General features: G+C 30.6%; 4 protein-coding genes across 40 annotated transcripts in view; 3 read left to right on the forward strand and 1 right to left on the reverse strand.

The window, feature by feature from the left end:
- Nucleotides 1-134: 134 nt before the first annotated feature.
- Nucleotides 135-3,843, forward strand: Rps24 (ribosomal protein S24). Of its 2 annotated transcripts, XR_013080263.1 has the most exons (5): nucleotides 135-194; nucleotides 548-616; nucleotides 723-1,046; nucleotides 2,284-2,358; nucleotides 3,500-3,843. XR_013080263.1 is itself a non-coding variant. In XM_076772358.1 (4 exons), the coding sequence occupies exons 1-4, from the start codon at nucleotides 192-194 to the stop codon at nucleotides 3,500-3,502; spliced, it is 399 nt and encodes a 132-aa protein (XP_076628473.1). In that variant the 5' UTR covers nucleotides 135-191; the 3' UTR covers nucleotides 3,503-3,843. The 2 variants fall into 2 exon arrangements, 1 of the variants encoding a protein (XP_076628473.1); XM_076772358.1 differs by lacking the exon at nucleotides 2,284-2,358.
- On the reverse strand, nucleotides 3,838-5,780 carry LOC143345339 (uncharacterized). 2 transcript variants are annotated; one of them, XM_076772357.1, is made up of 3 exons: nucleotides 5,352-5,780; nucleotides 4,445-4,657; nucleotides 3,838-4,270 (listed from the first exon to the last, which is right to left on the reverse strand). In XM_076772357.1, the coding sequence occupies exons 1-3, from the start codon at nucleotides 5,422-5,424 to the stop codon at nucleotides 3,867-3,869; spliced, it is 690 nt and encodes a 229-aa protein (XP_076628472.1). In that variant the 5' UTR covers nucleotides 5,425-5,780; the 3' UTR covers nucleotides 3,838-3,866. The 2 variants fall into 2 exon arrangements, with proteins under 2 accessions (XP_076628472.1, XP_076628471.1); XM_076772356.1 differs by having other exon boundaries at nucleotides 4,866-5,780.
- Nucleotides 5,781-6,734: 954 nt separating this feature from the next.
- Nucleotides 6,735-12,769, forward strand: LOC143345338 (uncharacterized). Of its 3 annotated transcripts, XM_076772352.1 has the most exons (4): nucleotides 6,735-7,087; nucleotides 7,202-7,270; nucleotides 8,691-8,880; nucleotides 9,717-12,769. In XM_076772352.1, the coding sequence occupies exons 3-4, from the start codon at nucleotides 8,719-8,721 to the stop codon at nucleotides 12,186-12,188; spliced, it is 2,634 nt and encodes an 877-aa protein (XP_076628467.1). In that variant the 5' UTR covers nucleotides 6,735-7,087; nucleotides 7,202-7,270; nucleotides 8,691-8,718; the 3' UTR covers nucleotides 12,189-12,769. The 3 variants fall into 3 exon arrangements, with proteins under 3 accessions (XP_076628467.1, XP_076628468.1, XP_076628469.1); XM_076772353.1 differs by lacking the exon at nucleotides 7,202-7,270 and having other exon boundaries at nucleotides 6,736-7,087; nucleotides 9,717-12,768; XM_076772354.1 differs by lacking the exons at nucleotides 6,735-7,087; nucleotides 7,202-7,270 and having other exon boundaries at nucleotides 7,282-8,880.
- A 1,708-nt stretch (nucleotides 12,770-14,477) lies between these two features.
- The window catches only part of LOC143345222 (uncharacterized), a 95,266-nt gene continuing 92,291 nt past the window's right edge, over nucleotides 14,478-17,452 (forward strand). For 30 of the 33 annotated variants that reach the window (XR_013080219.1, XR_013080223.1, XR_013080234.1 and 27 more), the window contains exons 1-2: nucleotides 14,478-14,684; nucleotides 16,597-16,941. Coding sequence is in view for 8 of the 33 variants with exons in the window: in XM_076772125.1 (XP_076628240.1) it covers nucleotides 16,717-16,941 (225 nt within the window). In the remaining 25 variants the exon portion in view is untranslated. Of the gene's footprint in view, nucleotides 14,735-16,263; nucleotides 16,528-16,596; nucleotides 16,942-17,452 lie in introns of those variants that run through there. The other 3 variants (XR_013080222.1, XR_013080220.1, XR_013080221.1) reach the window with 3 other exon arrangements.

Genomic DNA, 17,452 nt, shown 5'->3' on the forward strand with positions numbered 1-17,452 from the left:
CTAATTACACAATATAGTATTGTTTGCTCCTACGTACATATAAAAATTTCAATTATAAAATGATGTATAAAGAAAAATAAACTATTTTGTTAACTATACATAGAAATATTAGTTAGAAAATAACTCGTCCGTAGATAGCGCTACACGTTTCCGGTGCTGTTCTTTTGCTGGCGGTACGATAATCAAGCAAAATGGTATGTATTTTGTATCCCAAAACTGTTGATTAATCGTTGAAGAAAATATAGAATATTTGCGAAAAATCTTATCAATGATGAGTTATTATTTGTCCTTTACAAATATAATTTGCAAATACTGTTTTTATCAACATCTATCATTTATATTATTATGACATGAATGTTCCAACCAACAATATACATGCTGTTAATATATCAGTGAAAATGTAAATAAAAGTAGTTGATCTCACTAAGCAAATTATATTACGAAATAAAGTGTTCTTATTTATTTTAAATGCAATTATTTAGAATATTATAATCGTAATTTAATAATATTAAGCAAAACAATCTCGAAATCCTGTTATTTTTTACAGACGGAGGGTACAGCCACAATTAGAACTAGAAAGTTCATGAGTAATCGGCTATTATGCCGAAAACAAATGGTATGTGTTCGTATAAACTTATATTAAATCCTCGTTTCCCGATTTTCATAACTGTTTGTTTCCATAGACATTTCTGTATTCATTCAACACTAATGCTTTGTTTTAGGTTGTAGATGTCTTCCATCCAGGACATCCATCAGTCCGTAAAACTGAGATACGTGAAAAATTAGCTAAAATGTACAAAGTTACACCTGATGTAGTATTTGTTTTTGGTTTCCAAACCAACTTTGGTGGTGGTAAATCTACTGGATTTGCATTGGTCTACGATACCTTAGACTTTGCTAAGAAATTTGAACCCAAATACAGGTTAGCAAGGCATGGACTATTTGAAAAACAAAAGCAAACAAGGAAACAACGTAAAGAACGTAAGAATAGGATGAAGAAAGTTAGAGGTACAAAGAAGAGTAAAGTAGGAGCTGCATCTAAAAAGGTATGATAATACTGTTTCTACTTTTAACAACTGTTAACTGCATATAATGCTACTTAAATGTGATAGCTTTTTTAAATTTACGTAAAGTCAATGTTTTTTTAAATAATACAGTAGTGCCCACATAAGTGATCACGGTTATTCCCACCAATTCTTAGAAGCCAAGCAGCTTCGAATATCGTGCGTGTCGAGCGTAACTTGACGCCGGTCGTTATCAATATATTGTATATATGGTTTCGAGTGCCAGCTATTGTATCTCAGTCGCACTTATCTTCTTTCCTTATCTCCGTTGAATTCTGAGAAGTAACCATGCCCACATAAATGACCGCGACCGGTCCTGAGCGTGGTCAATTAAGTGGGCACTACTGTATTACCAGACAAAATAATATTTTTATTAAACTAGTAATTTGGAGGTGGGTTATGCATTCATTGGTGGTGGTTCTTTTCTTACATGGTTCCTATAAACTTCATCATTTTATCATCATTAATATAAATATCAATAGACATTTAAAGATGTACAATTGATATATTGTTTCTAAATATTCATTACCTGTTAATAAATTATTAAATTATTAGTAAATAATTAATATTTACTTTACACAGCAATGCTTGAATAACCAAATGAAAATATAATGACCGAATAAAAAGTTCTATGTAAATTTCTTTAGCTACCACTTGCCTAGCTTTTTATAGTAATATATATTTTATTATTGCATTTTTTGTATAGTTAAAAACAGTTACAAAAATATATTTAAACATTTCTATGCTAATATTCATGTTCCTGCTTTTATTTGATTCTTCAATCTATTAGTCAATGAGCATGATTTTATTTGATTATTGGGCAATGACATTGCTCGGGTTAATGCAAAGATAGTGGTTAATAGTTTTAAGATTTTCTTTTTAATTAAAATTTAAGCATATAACCAGATATAAAGGATTTTACATATTAAGGTTTAATATTGAAACATATCCAGTAGTTTTAATTCCTTTAATTTGTATTGCTTTTTAAGCTACAATTGAATAAAAATAAATCAAATTAGCTTCTCAAATCAAAGTAGCAGTCAAATGCTGCTGTTTTGATTTTAGGATAACAAAATAAAATTTTTAAACACTGACTGGATATGTGAATGATTAATATGATTTTATTATATTTTACATAACATGGACAGTATCATACCATATCAATGTTTTTCTATAATGCATGTTATACAGTGGTATACGCTTTTTATTTATATTCTAGGGAAGGAAGTAGACAAATGCTCATCATTTGTACTACAAGCCTCAAGAAGGAACTTAATTATGATGCTCATACATGGTCAGCATGCAAACTTCTAAGTTTCTTTTCCCTGTTTGCAATTAGCTTTCCTCGCTTTTCCTTTCCTTTAATTTTCGTTAAATACATCGTGCGTTGTGATTTTCGTATAATATGAAATATTTTTCGAAACACGAATTTATTTCTTTCAATGCATAATATTTAATTTATTGGAGTTATATATCTTTAATCCATTCACTGTCTTTTATTTACTCACATGTGTTGATTTTTCTAAGTGAAAAAATTGTGCATATACACGATTACATATTGGGATTTTTATTAACATTTATCATTTGTAGACAATGCCGCACAATGAGTGGTACAATTAAATACAAGGCGATTCTACGTGTAGAAATAAATCGTAAATGTATAATGAAACTTTTTCTTTAGGAGTCTTCAAAAAACATTTTTGAAAAAGTTGATTTGAAACTATTTGGATTACAGGTGCATTCTAACATTAAATACTGCTAATAAATCTCGCAACAGGTGTCTTCCGTATTTATATACATTGTATATAAGTAATAATTTATAATTAAAAATACTATTTTGTAATAAATAATGTTGCACACTTTGCATATAAACACGATAGAGACGTGAAACAGAAATTTACCAACCAAGTCAAGATATAAGTTACATATTTTCAAAGTCAACTTTTTTTAAAAACGAATCCTAGTACAAAAAATTGTTATTTTAGGTTCCTGGATTATTTTTGCATGTAGATTTATCTTCCTTTTAGTTCTATTCATTACAAGACACTTTGTGCAGAATAATATAATCAGTTATCACATAAATATTATGTAATAGTCATACAAGTTGTACATTCCTTTTAGTAATATGATATATGGGCTAACAGTGTAGATAAATATTCAAACAATTCGTTACTTCATATGGAACTAAAAATCCTTTAACTAATTCTAACTGCTTCATATTTTACTTTAATACAATACTACCCTGTTTATGAGATCAAAGAAAATAAGCACATTTCATCTTATATCGAACTTTCTTTACTTCACATTATATGTATTTGTTCTGTTTGATATATTTTGTAGGTATAAAATACTTGTGTGCATGTTGAGTGTAACCTTAGTTGGTATTAAAAGTTCAATATTTTACTGATACTTTTTTTTCGTGTTTTGTATTACAGTAAAACCGCCAGACATCATGGAGACCACGATTTGTTTAACATCGACGTAAAAATTATTATAATAATTTATTACCAAAAAATGATGATTATGATAAGTTTTACGTAATAAACGTGTACTCTTCTTGATAAAAAAAAGAAAAAAACTATTATCATAGTACTTTTTTTTTTATACCTCGCGTTGATACATCACGTGTCGAATATCATTGGGTATGAAAGTAATTTACAAATTTGTAAATTTATTTAGCCTCGTAACAAAAATGTTTATTTTGATACAAAAATTAAAAGTGTTCTTAATATAAACAGAAAATTTTAATAAAAATATGAGATTTAAAGAAGTTATATAACGCTATTATTTTTACAGATATTTTTAGTCCATTAAAACTTCTACAGATCCTTTATGAACAGAATCAGTATTGGTTTCTTCATTTTCTTTCAACAGTATTTCTGTTACTAATAAAGAATTCACCGACGTATCGACTTGCGTACTGGTTTGTATCGTTGTTTCTTGCGTTGTGAGTTGTCCCATATCATGTATCATGGATACAGTTGTAGGCGATACGATTGGTGAAGATTCCGTAACTTCTAAACTATTTGTATGATGGTCAGAGGTCAAATGTTTTGTTTCTACTTCAGTTGGATTTGTTGGTTGGATAGTACTCTGAAGGTGAAAATCCGATTCATTCGAATTATTCTTATCTAATCTTTTTCGGATAAAATACCAGTTACCAACGCGAAATCCCCAATCTTGATCAGGATTAAAAGACAGGGTAGCTGTACATTACAAAGAATACAACTTAATACATTTTTTGTAAAACCTCATATTATTAATAACTACTGACATAAAAATGTTGTAATATCCATTAATTATATTTAAGACTAAACCTAATACGATATTTGAGATAAAAAGTGATGGTTTTAATGTTTCAATAAAAATTTTATATTTACATAAATCTATTTGATGCCATTCACGATTTCTTAATCTGGTTTCCAATTGCAGTTTATTCAAATCTAACACTTCTGTTGACAAAGTAGCAGGGGTCGTGGTAATTGTTTGTCCATACAATTTTTGATAAAGTTGATTCTTCAGATCAGTAAACCAATCTCCTATTTTGTGGAAAAGTTCACTCCTTTGAAAATTTGAGTGTAATTTACTATTTCCTGCAATACGAAGTCATAGTTATTGTGGTTCACGGGTTTTTGTTCTAGTTATTAAAAACCATACATTTTATTCATATTTTACATAGCTGTATGGACAACTTTATGTTATTCTTTCTACCTCATTAAATATTGCGAATTATTCTTACTATCTAACTGTATATTAATCACTCTCATTCTCGATGGACTCGATTCTCGGAACATCACTTACCTCCCGACTTAATAATCGCTGCTTGGTCGAACCAGCGACAGTTAGCGATATAACACTGTGCTATTAGTATAAAAAACTGTCGCGAAATAGTACAAATAATCAGAAAGTTGTAATGAATCATATGTGATATCACTTGCAATAATACAATATGAAGTAAAAGAAATATACCAACATAGTAGCTCGTAAGTTAATGTAGTTTAGGTTTGCAACAACAAAGGTAAAGATTGTTATTAAACAAACTCAGTAACGTAACGTGTGAATATATTCCTCATGTTATTGAAGTACTTATACATTACAAATTAGTAAAAGGTTTAGACATCAAAAGGCAAAGTTTCACTATGCCATTAGATCCACTTATTGCCATTTAAATATGGAAAACCTTTGTGTATGAATTTTTGCAAATACGACTATTTATTATTTAAACACAGTCTTATGTTTTGTTGAAATCAGAATTTTATATAAACGAGAATAATGCTAATAAAACACCTCGGTTGTAAACTTCCATTGATGTAGAAAGCTTGCAACTAACAAACAGTAACAAGATGGTATAGAGTTGCATTTTTTCCAATAAATACTGACCTCTGTGAAGAAATATTCGTCTTTATATCTACTCCGCCGGAAACGAATGCTCATTAGAAGAACAATTTTATCGAGAATCGAGGAAACTCACTACAATACTGCTATTCAGCATTGGTGACCTTGTCTATCCTGATTCTAACGATAAGATTATTATATAGGTAAATCAACATGATGACGAAATTGTAATAGAAACTTGGTAAGGACATGTTTAGAATACAATATATAATTTTCAGGAGAGAATATTGTGGTCCATAAACTTGGATTTGACTATTATTGCTTGACTAGTATTCTGTTGAAGTTCATTGTATTGCAAGAATGCATTTGTTAGCGAGTGCAAAGATCTACGAGTTAATTTTTAAATTGAAATGTTATAATATTTATTTCATTGTACATCATAATGATTTTAAGATCAGTTAAGGTACTAACGATTAGAGATTAAATAAAGATTCTAAATTGCTTTAGCTTCAACTACTATAGTCTTAATAATGTAATTCGTGTAAAATTTATATACATTTAGTTGATACTTGTAATACTACACTTGTTAAGTGCAGGTATCACGTCGAAGTCGGTAGTTCTCATCCTGAACTGGACGTAACATTATGATGTAACTCGATTTCTATATTACATAAATTTAGCAAGGACGTATGTAGGATAAAATAAGTAGTTAGGAATGTATTTTTCATATTTATTACATTATTGTTTTAATTTGTCAGCTGACTATCGCCATTGCAGGATATGTTCGTAGCGCCAGTGTCGCAAAGACACAAGTATCACCCAGATATATTGATCTCATCCTTTAACGTAATAATACGCTAATTTTTCATGTATTGGTGTACATTTTTTGCACTATTGTTATACGAAAATGAGTGAGTCGTTAGTTGAACTCAGCAACGACACTTGTATGTAGGTTACTGAGTTATTTTTATCTTCAAGTAATGGAACGAGTATTTTATTCTTTCTTTTTTCTTGTTCCAAAGTAGACCCATGTGTTGTTTAGATGCGTATACCTATTGCTATCAATATTTTGTCGAAATAAATACTATCTATTCATACCTTTAGAACTACTCCTACATGCCTAAATAAATTTTGGATACCTATTAATACCTAAATATTGTTCCAATATACCACTCCATCAATTGCGTGACTTGGATGTGGATTTTCATAAAACGTATGAACGTAAGCCCGAGTACTAGTATACATTTGCTTTTAAACTATCATCTACATGGGGTAGACAGTGTCCTAGAAATTGAAGTTTGAAGGTCTTCTAACTTAGTATAGTTGATTTATTGAAAGAATTGGCATTTAAAAGTCATCTACGAAAAGTATTGAGTAACCCCGTAACTATCTGGCTCGGACGCAGCCTCGAGACTGCTTGGGCAGGCGGACTAACTTGAGTCACATATAGGAGTGGATTCGTCCAATGCGACACGCTCAGAAAATTCTCTTCGGATTTTCTTCTTTTGAAGATTTGCGGCTCTAATATAGTTCAAAGCAAGTCTCCAAGTGATCTTTAATCGAATAAACATTACTATAGCTTGGAACAACATGTTATTGTGCACATACTCTTGAGAAGTCAGCACCTAAGGTACCATGCCAAACGAATGAATGCCGTTGGATTGTTGGTTTTACGTCTGATAGTCAACGTGAGTACATAAGTTATATAAAACTAACGTATTGAAACGCCTAAATAGATCTAAAAGCTAGAAATAAGGTAGATTTACTGTCACTTTCTACAAAATCCTTCGTGTTGCCGATAGGTTAGAAATTCTTACTTTCGCGAGGCATTTGTGGCATTGTAACGCAACCTAACACTGATGGGAAGCAAGGTACAGAAAAATTGTTTTATAACGTATAAAATAAATATCTGTTAAAGGGTTTTGCGTGTTTACATGTTTAATATCGTCGGACGATTTCATACAAGCATTATCTATGTAAACAGAGTTATATTTTAGAAGATAATCTCAAAAATATTGTCGATCGTTCAACTTGGACTCTCCCAGTTAGGTTTTATTGGGTAGGATCACATGATAGACAGTAGCGGACAAATGTTTATAAGATCCCTTTATAAAGTACATATTAGTCATCAATGACTCATCACAACCTTGTCGCATTTCTGATATTTCATAGCATGATACAAAATTCTCGTTGATACAATCAGAGGTATCTAATTTCTCTTGTTTACATTTTGGTCATATACTGACCTAACGACTGATTTGTCATAATGTAGACTTTTAATGAATTCGAAAAAGTGTAAATAAAATTGTTCAATGAATGATAGATAAATTGGCTGGGTAAAGTATCAAAATGACTTGTTCATACTCGAACGTTTTGCGCCACCTTTGTTGAACGCATCTTTCATTGAGCATGCAAACAGAACATAGTTGATGTTTTCGTATAAAACACTTTAATTTTGTTAGTTACAATTATCAACCATCACTACATACAATATATTCTTCTATGTGAAAAATTAAAATTGAGTTTCGATATATCCATGTTTGTTACGTAGAAATGACTAGCATTTTTTCCGTTAGCCACGTATAAGTGTATGAGTTAGCAGGTCGTATTATTCTGTACACTTGCCTTCTTATCATAAATATTACGTTAGGGTATAAACTGTTTTTCCAATTATTTATCAATTCTTCGAATGTGGATAGATGTATTAGCAGTCATTGAATGTCTCGGATCATCTCATGCCTAGGCTACCGTGAGAAAGTACCGTTTATGACGATCCTTACCGATGATACCTATATTTAGGTGTTTGGACTTTTTTAAATCAGTAGTTTAAGAATCTTAAATTATTCCAAAAGTGCAATTTCCAAACAAAACTGTTAGCTACGTTAGAAATAGTACTTATTGTGTTAGTGTTATATTCGATACTGATTGTGATCTAAAATACTGTTTGGATTGCTAGATGAAGTTTGTTGTCGATGGATAGGTATGATTTTACAATGTAAGGGTTGATTCACAGTATTTGTAAGGTGACTATCCGTCGAAACATTCTTTAATGAGTTTTGTATGAAGGTACATATTTACATGTCATTCCGTCCAATTTCGTTTGATAGTCTTTTTAAAGGATGTCTTCACGGATGGTTGACGGGTAATGTGAAACAGCCTTAAAGGAAAGTTTTTTAGGGGGAAGGGAGTAGAAGCAATCAAAATAGTAGAGCAGACGCAAAATGTCGACTTCGTTTCCTCAGTTTGCGTACTGCTATATTCAAAATATATTGAATTTGAAATTATATTTAGGTCTTGTTCTTCCGCGTCTCCAATTAAAATGTTCAGAAATGCGTCTCCTACTCAAGAACATGTGGATTATAACGAAGATACAACGATACAACAGCCTGAACAGATGGCATGCACCATCAGTGTATCTATACCTAAAGTAGAACCTTGTTGTTATAGTGAATCGGATTTCAGTGAAGGTACATCAGATACTGTAAGTATAATTTGTTTATGATTCTTTTATGTCCTATTTTTTAGTTTTTTTAAAGTCTTTTAAGATATTTTGTACGAAATTTAAATTAAATTAAGTTTAATATGCTATGTTAAATTTATTGTTTTTATTTATTATTAGCTTTAAATGTATGTTTTAGAAATATAATAATATTATTAAATTCGTTATGATAGTATATGTTAAAAATATCAATTTCGTATTTATACAAGTCGTGCTCATTGTCCAAATAGAAAAAGGAGGGAAAATCTATTTACTTTTCAGCTTTTTATGGCGGGAATTTTAAACTCGCGTACATTTTAAGATGTTTAACAGCTCATAAAAACTTAATTTTTATTCACAATGATAGTATAAATAAAAACAAATGTTTTCTGTATTTATTTAAATAAATATATATAATTATATAAAAATTGTATAAACCAAAGTTTATTTATAAGAAATATTGGTATTCCACATTTTTATATCCATTATGTATCAATAAATAAATATAATATAGTAAATATTTTATCAATTTTATGCAATGTATATTGAATTCAATGATTAAATTCTACATACAATTTTTAAACAGTATGAAACTAGTCATTTAAAAAACTAATTTAAGGCAACTACACTGACCTACAAGTAATTAAAAATTTGTATAATGTTTTATATATATATACAAACATCAGTAATAAGACTTATTTAAAATCATATTTGGAATATCATAGTTACACAAAAAATTGAAGTAAAATAAGTGTTAAAATCAAAATTTTATTTCAATATAAGATTTATTGGGTAATATACAACATAGGTATACATATATATGTTTTTTTAAATTTTAGAATGGAATTATTACATCACCAATTCCTTTTACTACACCATATAAAGTAAAGGATCCCATTGTCTTACTTGAAAAGTGTGACAAAATATGGGAAACATTAAAATTAATAAAAGATGTACAAGGTAGTAATAGTTTTGGTGCTTTTAATGAATTGTCATCAAACATCACAAATTCAGAATCTTTATATATTAAATACCAACCAGTATTAGGCAATAACAATACTGCACTACCAAATTTTAAATTTTCCATCAAAACTACACAAAAATTATTTCATTGTTCAACATGTGGAAAGCTATATACAACAAATCGATCATTGAGATCTCATTCAGACAGAGTACATGGTATTTATATACCACCAAAACGTACGTCACAGTCAAAAAAATATGAAACTAGATTAGTTACTGACTCTTCATCACAATGTGTGCCATCAAATGAGACTGAAAGTAAAAGCCCATCTGCTTCAAATGTTCAGTTACAAAAAAGAAAGAAAAATATTTTCATACATACTAGTAATAATATTGATGGTAGTGAAAACATAAATAAAGAAGAAAAAGGAACAATGCATAAGGAATTGAAGCAAAATGAAAAATCAGCTGTTTTGCAAAATGACTTAGTTTCACAACAATGTGTATTATGTAAGCAGCTTGTTAAGAATATAAGAGAACATTTAACAGATTATCATAAAATTGAGTGTTCTAATTTAATGTTAAAAGAATTGGAGAAAACATCTGCTGCACCAAAAGTCAAAGAATTAGAGAAAACATCTGCTGTACCAAAAGTCAAAGAGTTAGAGAAAACATCTGCTGCATCAAAAGTCAAAGAATTAAACAAAACATCTGTTAATAATGAACCTTTGAAAAACAATGGAATTATTCAAGACAAACATTTTGTATCCTGCCAAAAGAAAAGAAAAGAAAAATCAAATCTATCACATGAAAATCTCAAGAAAAAACCTAAATTTGATAGTGATGGTAATAGTTTTAAAGTACAAGGTGAGATGGAAAAAGGTATACGTCAGTGTGATATTTGTTATGGGATTTATAAAGTGAAAAGTTTTTCAAGACATTTGCGCAGTCACCGTATTCGCGGAGAAACAAAAAATAATTTCAATTTGGTCAGTTGCCATTACTTCAATTCTCCATTCTGCTCAAGACAAAAGGAAACTGTAAATTCAAACAATGTGTCTCTTGATAATACAAATTTATTTAAGGACAAAATGCAAAAGCAAATATTTACAAATCAGAGTTCATACATGACAAGATCCTACATGAAAAACCATTTTAAGAATATAGAGACTTCTTGTTCTTGTGGAAGATCATTTCGTAATCCTTATACATTGTATGTGCATAAAAACAAGTGTCATTTTCCAAATAGTAAACTAACACAGCTTGCTACAAACAGTAAATTAGATCTGACTACTATGCAAAATAGTTGTGACAAAGACTCTGGAGTTGGGATTAGTATAACAATAAAAAAAAAGAATAATTCTTATGAAGTTGTTGGTAAAGATATTGGTGATAAAAATAAGTTGCAGAGTTCCAGTGATTCCAGAGATATTAATGAATTATCGGATATGTCCGAAGATGATACTGAAGTAGATTCACAGGATCAACAGTATATGGTAGAATCATCTAAATATAGTGAAAATCATAGTATTTTAAGAATTCAATTTGTCGACGAAGATGTTGATGTTGACATTGAAGAAGATTCACAAAATAATTCATTTAATAACAATATTTGTGATAAGCTTATCACAAATGAAATGATAAATGACTTTAAAAAAGATGATCAGATGCAAGAAAAAAAAATAGAACAAAATAATTCTAATTCAAATTTTTCATGCAAAAATGTTGTTGCTGAAGAGGAACACGAAAACTGTAATGATACTATGCTCAAAATAAATATTAACAATAATATTTGCTTATGTGGGAATATGTATGACTCTAAAGAAGCTCTTGATATTCACATTAATGAACATCACAAAAGTACACAATTAATGTGTGGTTACTGCAAAGAAAATTTCCATAATATCATTGGATGGCACAAACATAAGTGTTCCATTAGAGAAGGAGGTGTATATGTTGATCCATTATTTGAAATAAGCTGTCATTATTGCAGTGCTGTATTCAATTGTTATGTAAAATTTGATCAGCATATTAAACTCAAACATTATGATTCTGTAGTGCCATATCAATGTTATAAATGTCAGAAACGTTTTTCTAATACTACATGTAGAAAATTACACTTTGAAACAGTTCATAACCTACCTACTTGTACTATTTGTGGAAAAAACTGTACTGACACTATGAAGTTCAAACATGAAGCATATCATTATGGACTTGGATTTCCATGTCATACATGTAAAAAAACATATAACAGTAGACTCGTTTTATCAAGACATGTATCTAAAGTACATAAAAAAAAACTTACTGATGGAATTCTTACTAAAAGAAACATTGAACCAGAGAGCTAAAATGATTAGTTTAATGTATAAAAAGTAATTATGCCAAGGAAGTGAGTTGTCACAAGATTTATAATCCTTTATAGCGTTTTTGTATATTAGTTTAACAGTATAATTGTTTTGATGTTCTCTTATTACATAAATAAAAAATAATATTATTTTTCTGATATAATTATACTTTGTTGTGTATATTCTTATTTACTGTTAAAAAATGTACAATTTGTATAACACATGTATTGTACTATACATAGAAGGAATGTTACTATTGTTGAGTGCACAAAGTAATATTATTACAAATGATATGAATACATGAATGAGAAAATACAAATGTAGGTATAAACATTATAAAGTATAAAATAAATAAAGGATATACAATGCTCTTAATATTATGATACTATCTGATTTTTATTTTCTAAAGTATATAAGTTCTAATAGATCTTAGCTTTTACTGTTTTATTTTGAGTATAAAATATTTACTACAAAATGATGTTTCATTTAACAAAATTATAGTTTTTCATCAGAAATACGTAGTTTGAACACGTGTACCTATTCAATAATATATTATTGGTTATATACAAGATCTTTTTTTAAATAAATAAGAAAAATTTTCGTATGATGTATCAATGACACAGATGAGTAAATTTTTTTAATAAATTGTAGGCAAATTACAAAATTACTAATTTTGACATTTATTAATTAGTGTTATAGATGTTTCTTCTTTATAAAGAATCCACTAATTTGATTTGTCAATATATATTATTATTATTTTGTAATACTCTGCTTTCTAAGCACCATTGATTAGCAGTTACTTTGATTTTTATGATTTCAACATTATGCATTATATACAATAAATAAATAATAAAAATATGATTAAATAATTGATTAATATAAAAATAAAACATTTGTATATAAAATTTATAGTATATCAAATAAATTATTATTGTGATAATATAATTTTTATTTAAAATATAATTGAATGATTTTGTTTGAAATATAGTAAATTAAAATAGTAATATACTTACAGTATAACAAATGGGATATAGTTAAGTATGTAACTATATTTCACTGACCAAATTTACATTCCTAAGGTAGTTACTTTGTTATGAAATGATTTATAACTGTTTAACATTTCTGATGGCAATACTACTATAATTAATGTGATCTATACTTTAAATTAAAAAATAGTTATTGTATTACGAAATATATTTTTTCTGCATTTTTGTAATTATTTTTTTAAAATGAGAAGTGCTAACATAAGTAAATGTTTAAGTACTCCGAATATAACTGTTTTACATAAAGATATACTAATCCATGTAATTGTTATACATTTTATTATGTATAATGTCAAATATGAGATGTATTATAAGTAATGTAATCTTTGAACGAGAATAATAATTTATTTTATTATACACGTGTTTATGGTACGTACATACTCATTTCATTTCACATGTGAAAAATATTTAAAATATATTCACATAAAGATTTATATAGTTAATCGTACTTTATATTACATTACATAAACGGGTGGAATATAACCACGGAAGAGTTCATTATTTCAAACGATACGATAATGTTTATTTTCGGAAAAATTTAGTTTATCTCATACACAGTTACAAGAGAAAATGTGTTTTTATTAATAGATTGAGTATTGAAATTATAAGCATAAAAATAATATTATAAGGAACGAAAACAAATCTCATTGTTGTAACAATGTCGTGATTGTTGAGTTTATTATCTTCTAACCAAAACAAAACGAACAACTTTTATATCAAATTTTTCGAAATATAATATTGTACTAAAAATGTATGTGTGTACCCTGAATTATTCATTTTTCCAATGTCTATTAATTGAAAATATTTATTGGAATTTCATAAAGCACGTAAGTGGTTTAGCATCGAAACAAATTAAAAATTACAGGTTCATATTATGAAATAAAAAATTGTTAATTTATTAAGTACAGAAAATGTTTATAATGGATAAAAATGAAAAAAAGGATACGTCTGATTTATTTTCTATCTTTAGGATAACATACAAAATATGTTTAATTACAAATTTTATATGCGGTACAATGACGTGATTCACGATTTATCATAATATAAATTAAGGTATTTTGTCAATGCTGTTCCATTAACAAAATATCAAATTTCTTGTATACTCTGTGATCTGGTCACCGTGGCGGTAATCGGGAAGCTCAATTGGAAGGAGGGGGTAGCTAGCGTATCTGGAACGTGATCACTAGGCGTCGCTTCGAGCGCACCCGTCGCCATCGAAGTTATAAAACCGATCAAAGCCGTACGGAGTTTCCAGGAGGGCGGTCGCGTTAAGCTCGGAACTTTTTTAGACAGACGGAATCCTTTCGAATAACACATACATACACATATATATATATATATACATATATGTATATGGTTCGGTTCGCGCAAGAGCAAATGTATAAAAAATGACGGAACGTCGTGTGATTTGACAGTGAAAAAACATTTAATGGGAAAAGTGCCTCGGTATCCTGTGGTTGGTATTCGGGAATCCTAAGTATCGCCACAACACCCTATAGCTCTCTGGTTAGTCGCGTCATTTTTCGATGCATCAGGATTCGGTTACGAAGCAGCTATTCGACAAGTTGACTGATTCGTATAGATCGTGAATATTACGTTAAGTCATAAACGTAGAGGCAAGCAAAACTAAAAAAAGCTTCGAAATATTAGTTCTTGAATGCAATGTATAATTGTATAACAAGTAAGGAACTAAAACCGGCATAGTCGATACGTATACCCAGTGACGGGTAATAGTCTGTTTTAGAAAAATTCGAAGGGTCGATGGCTATCGGTCACGTATTCTCATAATATATAAAACGTGTTCGTTCATTTTTGTTTTTCGATTGAATATTTTTAGAAGTGATCTCATTGTATGACCTCCTTTTTAACAAAAAATGTCTTAATTGTTTTGATCTAACCCATTCTATACATGCAAAGAATTATTGTCGGTTCAAATTACAACCGTTTGTCTCTTTAGACTGACGTGAAGCTTGTTGTTTCTCACATTCATCGCTATACTTATTCCAAAATTATCAAACACGCCTCGCGTATTCACCGCGTAAGAACTTCTTCCGTGTCTCCCACTCTCTCGTTTTGACGTACTCTCTTTCAGTCCCTAGGCAATGTAACTTTTACCTCGTTTAACAAGAGGGGGGCAGAAAAAAAAAGAAAACAATACGTTTCTTTCAAACGACATTTACAGTTATGGTTTTTAGAGGCCACATATTTATTACGGTGTTCGACGGTTATTTTCTCGTCTCGGTACATAATGTTCCCAGGTCTGTTTAAGAGCAGTTTTCGATGGTTCACAAGTGTTCGAGCGTACCTACCTTACTTACGCATCTCGAAAGTCGAAACGATCGTTCCACGCGGCTTGTGACTGCTTTTATCACGGTGGTTCGTACACTTGAGAGGCGCGCAGTGCTCAAACGGGCACGGCCGAATCGATTTTCCCTGGTTCCACTACCGACGATACAACTACATGTACGATTCTTCGAGTCCCTCGCGGTTACCGGAAACTATTTTCCCCAGTTTCACGCAAAGGTAGCATGGTAGCGTTTTCTACAGTCTGCTCGCGATACGTGATCGGCAGAGCTTGTATACGCCAGTGTCATCGCGTTCGGTAACATAAGTGAAAACCGGCTTGTGGGGCTGTCTAAAATTAAACCACGATTGGAAAACGGGTGTAATTTGTAACGCGGTTGATTCAACAATGAAACTGCTGCATCGTTTCCAAAGCAGTTCGGTTCTGGTTATTCAATCATGGGTGCTCGTTACATTAATTGATTAGTTCTTGATCGGCATGTATTTCGCGAAGTTCATCTCCAACGTGTTTCAGTTAGCTCGTCATATACCGTTATACCACCCGTATCGCGCGTCGAGAATCCTAAAAATAGCGTCGTCGAGAGAACGAAAGTAATTCTCCTAGACATTTGTAATGTAATGAACTTCGACAGTGTGTCAGTGGAAAGCATTTTCAGTGTTCACGTAAAAAGTAGACGATTATAAATGGACCCTATCCTTCCTCTCGTTGTTATTTATACGTTCGCGAAACGTCTGTTCATAGGGTATGCGACTCGTCGACAAATTCTTTCGTAAACGTCAAGCAAAATTGCTTTTATTATTTTTCTGCTTATTTATATCTATCGCGATTTTCCAATTAAAGTTTCAATCGATTTCAATTCAGTATGCGAAGTTTGAAAAAATGTGCAACGTTTCATGGGGCATTGGTGTAAAATCGAATACAGAATTCTCGTTGCAAGGTCATGAAAGTATTAGTTTCGAGATTTTCCTGGGTAGAGATTGGAGAAAATCGTTCGGTAGGCTGAGCACAATCCCTCGATTGACCCGTTTCTCCTGATCGACGATTCGTCGTCTCGTTCGAGCAGATATCCGGATTCTGGCCAGAGGACCGACATTGGTAATCAGTAAACGGAAGGAAGGCTCGAAGCGCGGAACGCGAAAGGGTGAGACAAGATAGAACACCGGCGGAGGGTGAGGTCGAAGTGATGACGGGTGAAGAAGGAAAGTGCGGGGGTGGAACTGGCACTGGTGGGGCTACCGATGTTGGAAACACGAACACAAACGTTACGGACAATGCGAACAATGTTAACGCCAATGTACACGCGAATGTTAATGCCAACATAAATGTCAGCCAGCAGAATGGAGGACCGGAAAAAGCGCCTGTCGTCGGTGGTACCAACGTGGAGACGTTACCTCGCGCTGGCAAACAAGTAAGAGAATTTTTCTCATATTAATTTCATTTTTCATTATAGGGGGGGTATTGCTACAAGTCAAAATTCGATAATCCAGTTTCATTTTTTTTTTTGCGTTTATCGATATTTTAGGATTCCTCGAGTTCACAAATTCAAGAATTTCAATTAGAAAATCCTGTATGTATGTACGAACATTGGCGTCTACTTTGTTTTATTCTCGGAGTATACAAGAGCAAGAGTGGTTTATCAGTCACGAAAATTTATAGTGAATGATATATATCTTGTATGCATGAAATTGTGTTTGTGTAAGTTTTACATGTGAGTGAGAAGATATTGTGATATGTTGTATTTGTGTAAATATATGGGTCTTGTTTTATGTCGTAAGTAAGAATTTTTATGAGGAGTGGGGGATAACCTATCACGCGATTGGTTAAGAATTCTCACTTGTCAAAGGTAAGATGTTTTCATATTAATTGAATTTACTTATTTCGTACATGTGAAAGTATTTAGAATTGTATATAATATCTAT

Source organism: Colletes latitarsis, chromosome 9, assembly GCF_051014445.1.
Source record: "Colletes latitarsis isolate SP2378_abdomen chromosome 9, iyColLati1, whole genome shotgun sequence".
Taxonomy (NCBI): domain Eukaryota; kingdom Metazoa; phylum Arthropoda; class Insecta; order Hymenoptera; family Colletidae; genus Colletes; species Colletes latitarsis.

What these genes read in the sequence shown, in the direction of transcription:
- Rps24 (XM_076772358.1), top strand. An exon ending in TATTATGCCGAAAACAAATG is followed by an intron (nt 617 to 722) that starts GTATGTGTTCGT and finishes GCTTTGTTTTAG; the next exon opens with GTTGTAGATGTCTTCCATCC.
- LOC143345338 (XM_076772352.1), top strand. Translation starts at nt 8,719, where the DNA reads ATGTTCAGAAATGCGTCTCCTACTCAAGAACATGTGGATTATAACGAA. An exon ending in GTGAAGGTACATCAGATACT is followed by an intron (nt 8,881 to 9,716) that starts GTAAGTATAATT and finishes TTTAAATTTTAG; the next exon opens with AATGGAATTATTACATCACC.
- LOC143345339 (XM_076772356.1), bottom strand. Translation starts at nt 4,986, where the DNA reads ATGATTCATTACAACTTTCTGATTATTTGTACTATTTCGCGACAGTTT. An exon ending in AGCGATTATTAAGTCGGGAG is followed by an intron (nt 4,658 to 4,865) that starts GTAAGTGATGTT and finishes TTCGTATTGCAG; the next exon opens with GAAATAGTAAATTACACTCA. An exon ending in ATGGCATCAAATAGATTTAT is followed by an intron (nt 4,271 to 4,444) that starts GTAAATATAAAA and finishes TGTAATGTACAG; the next exon opens with CTACCCTGTCTTTTAATCCT.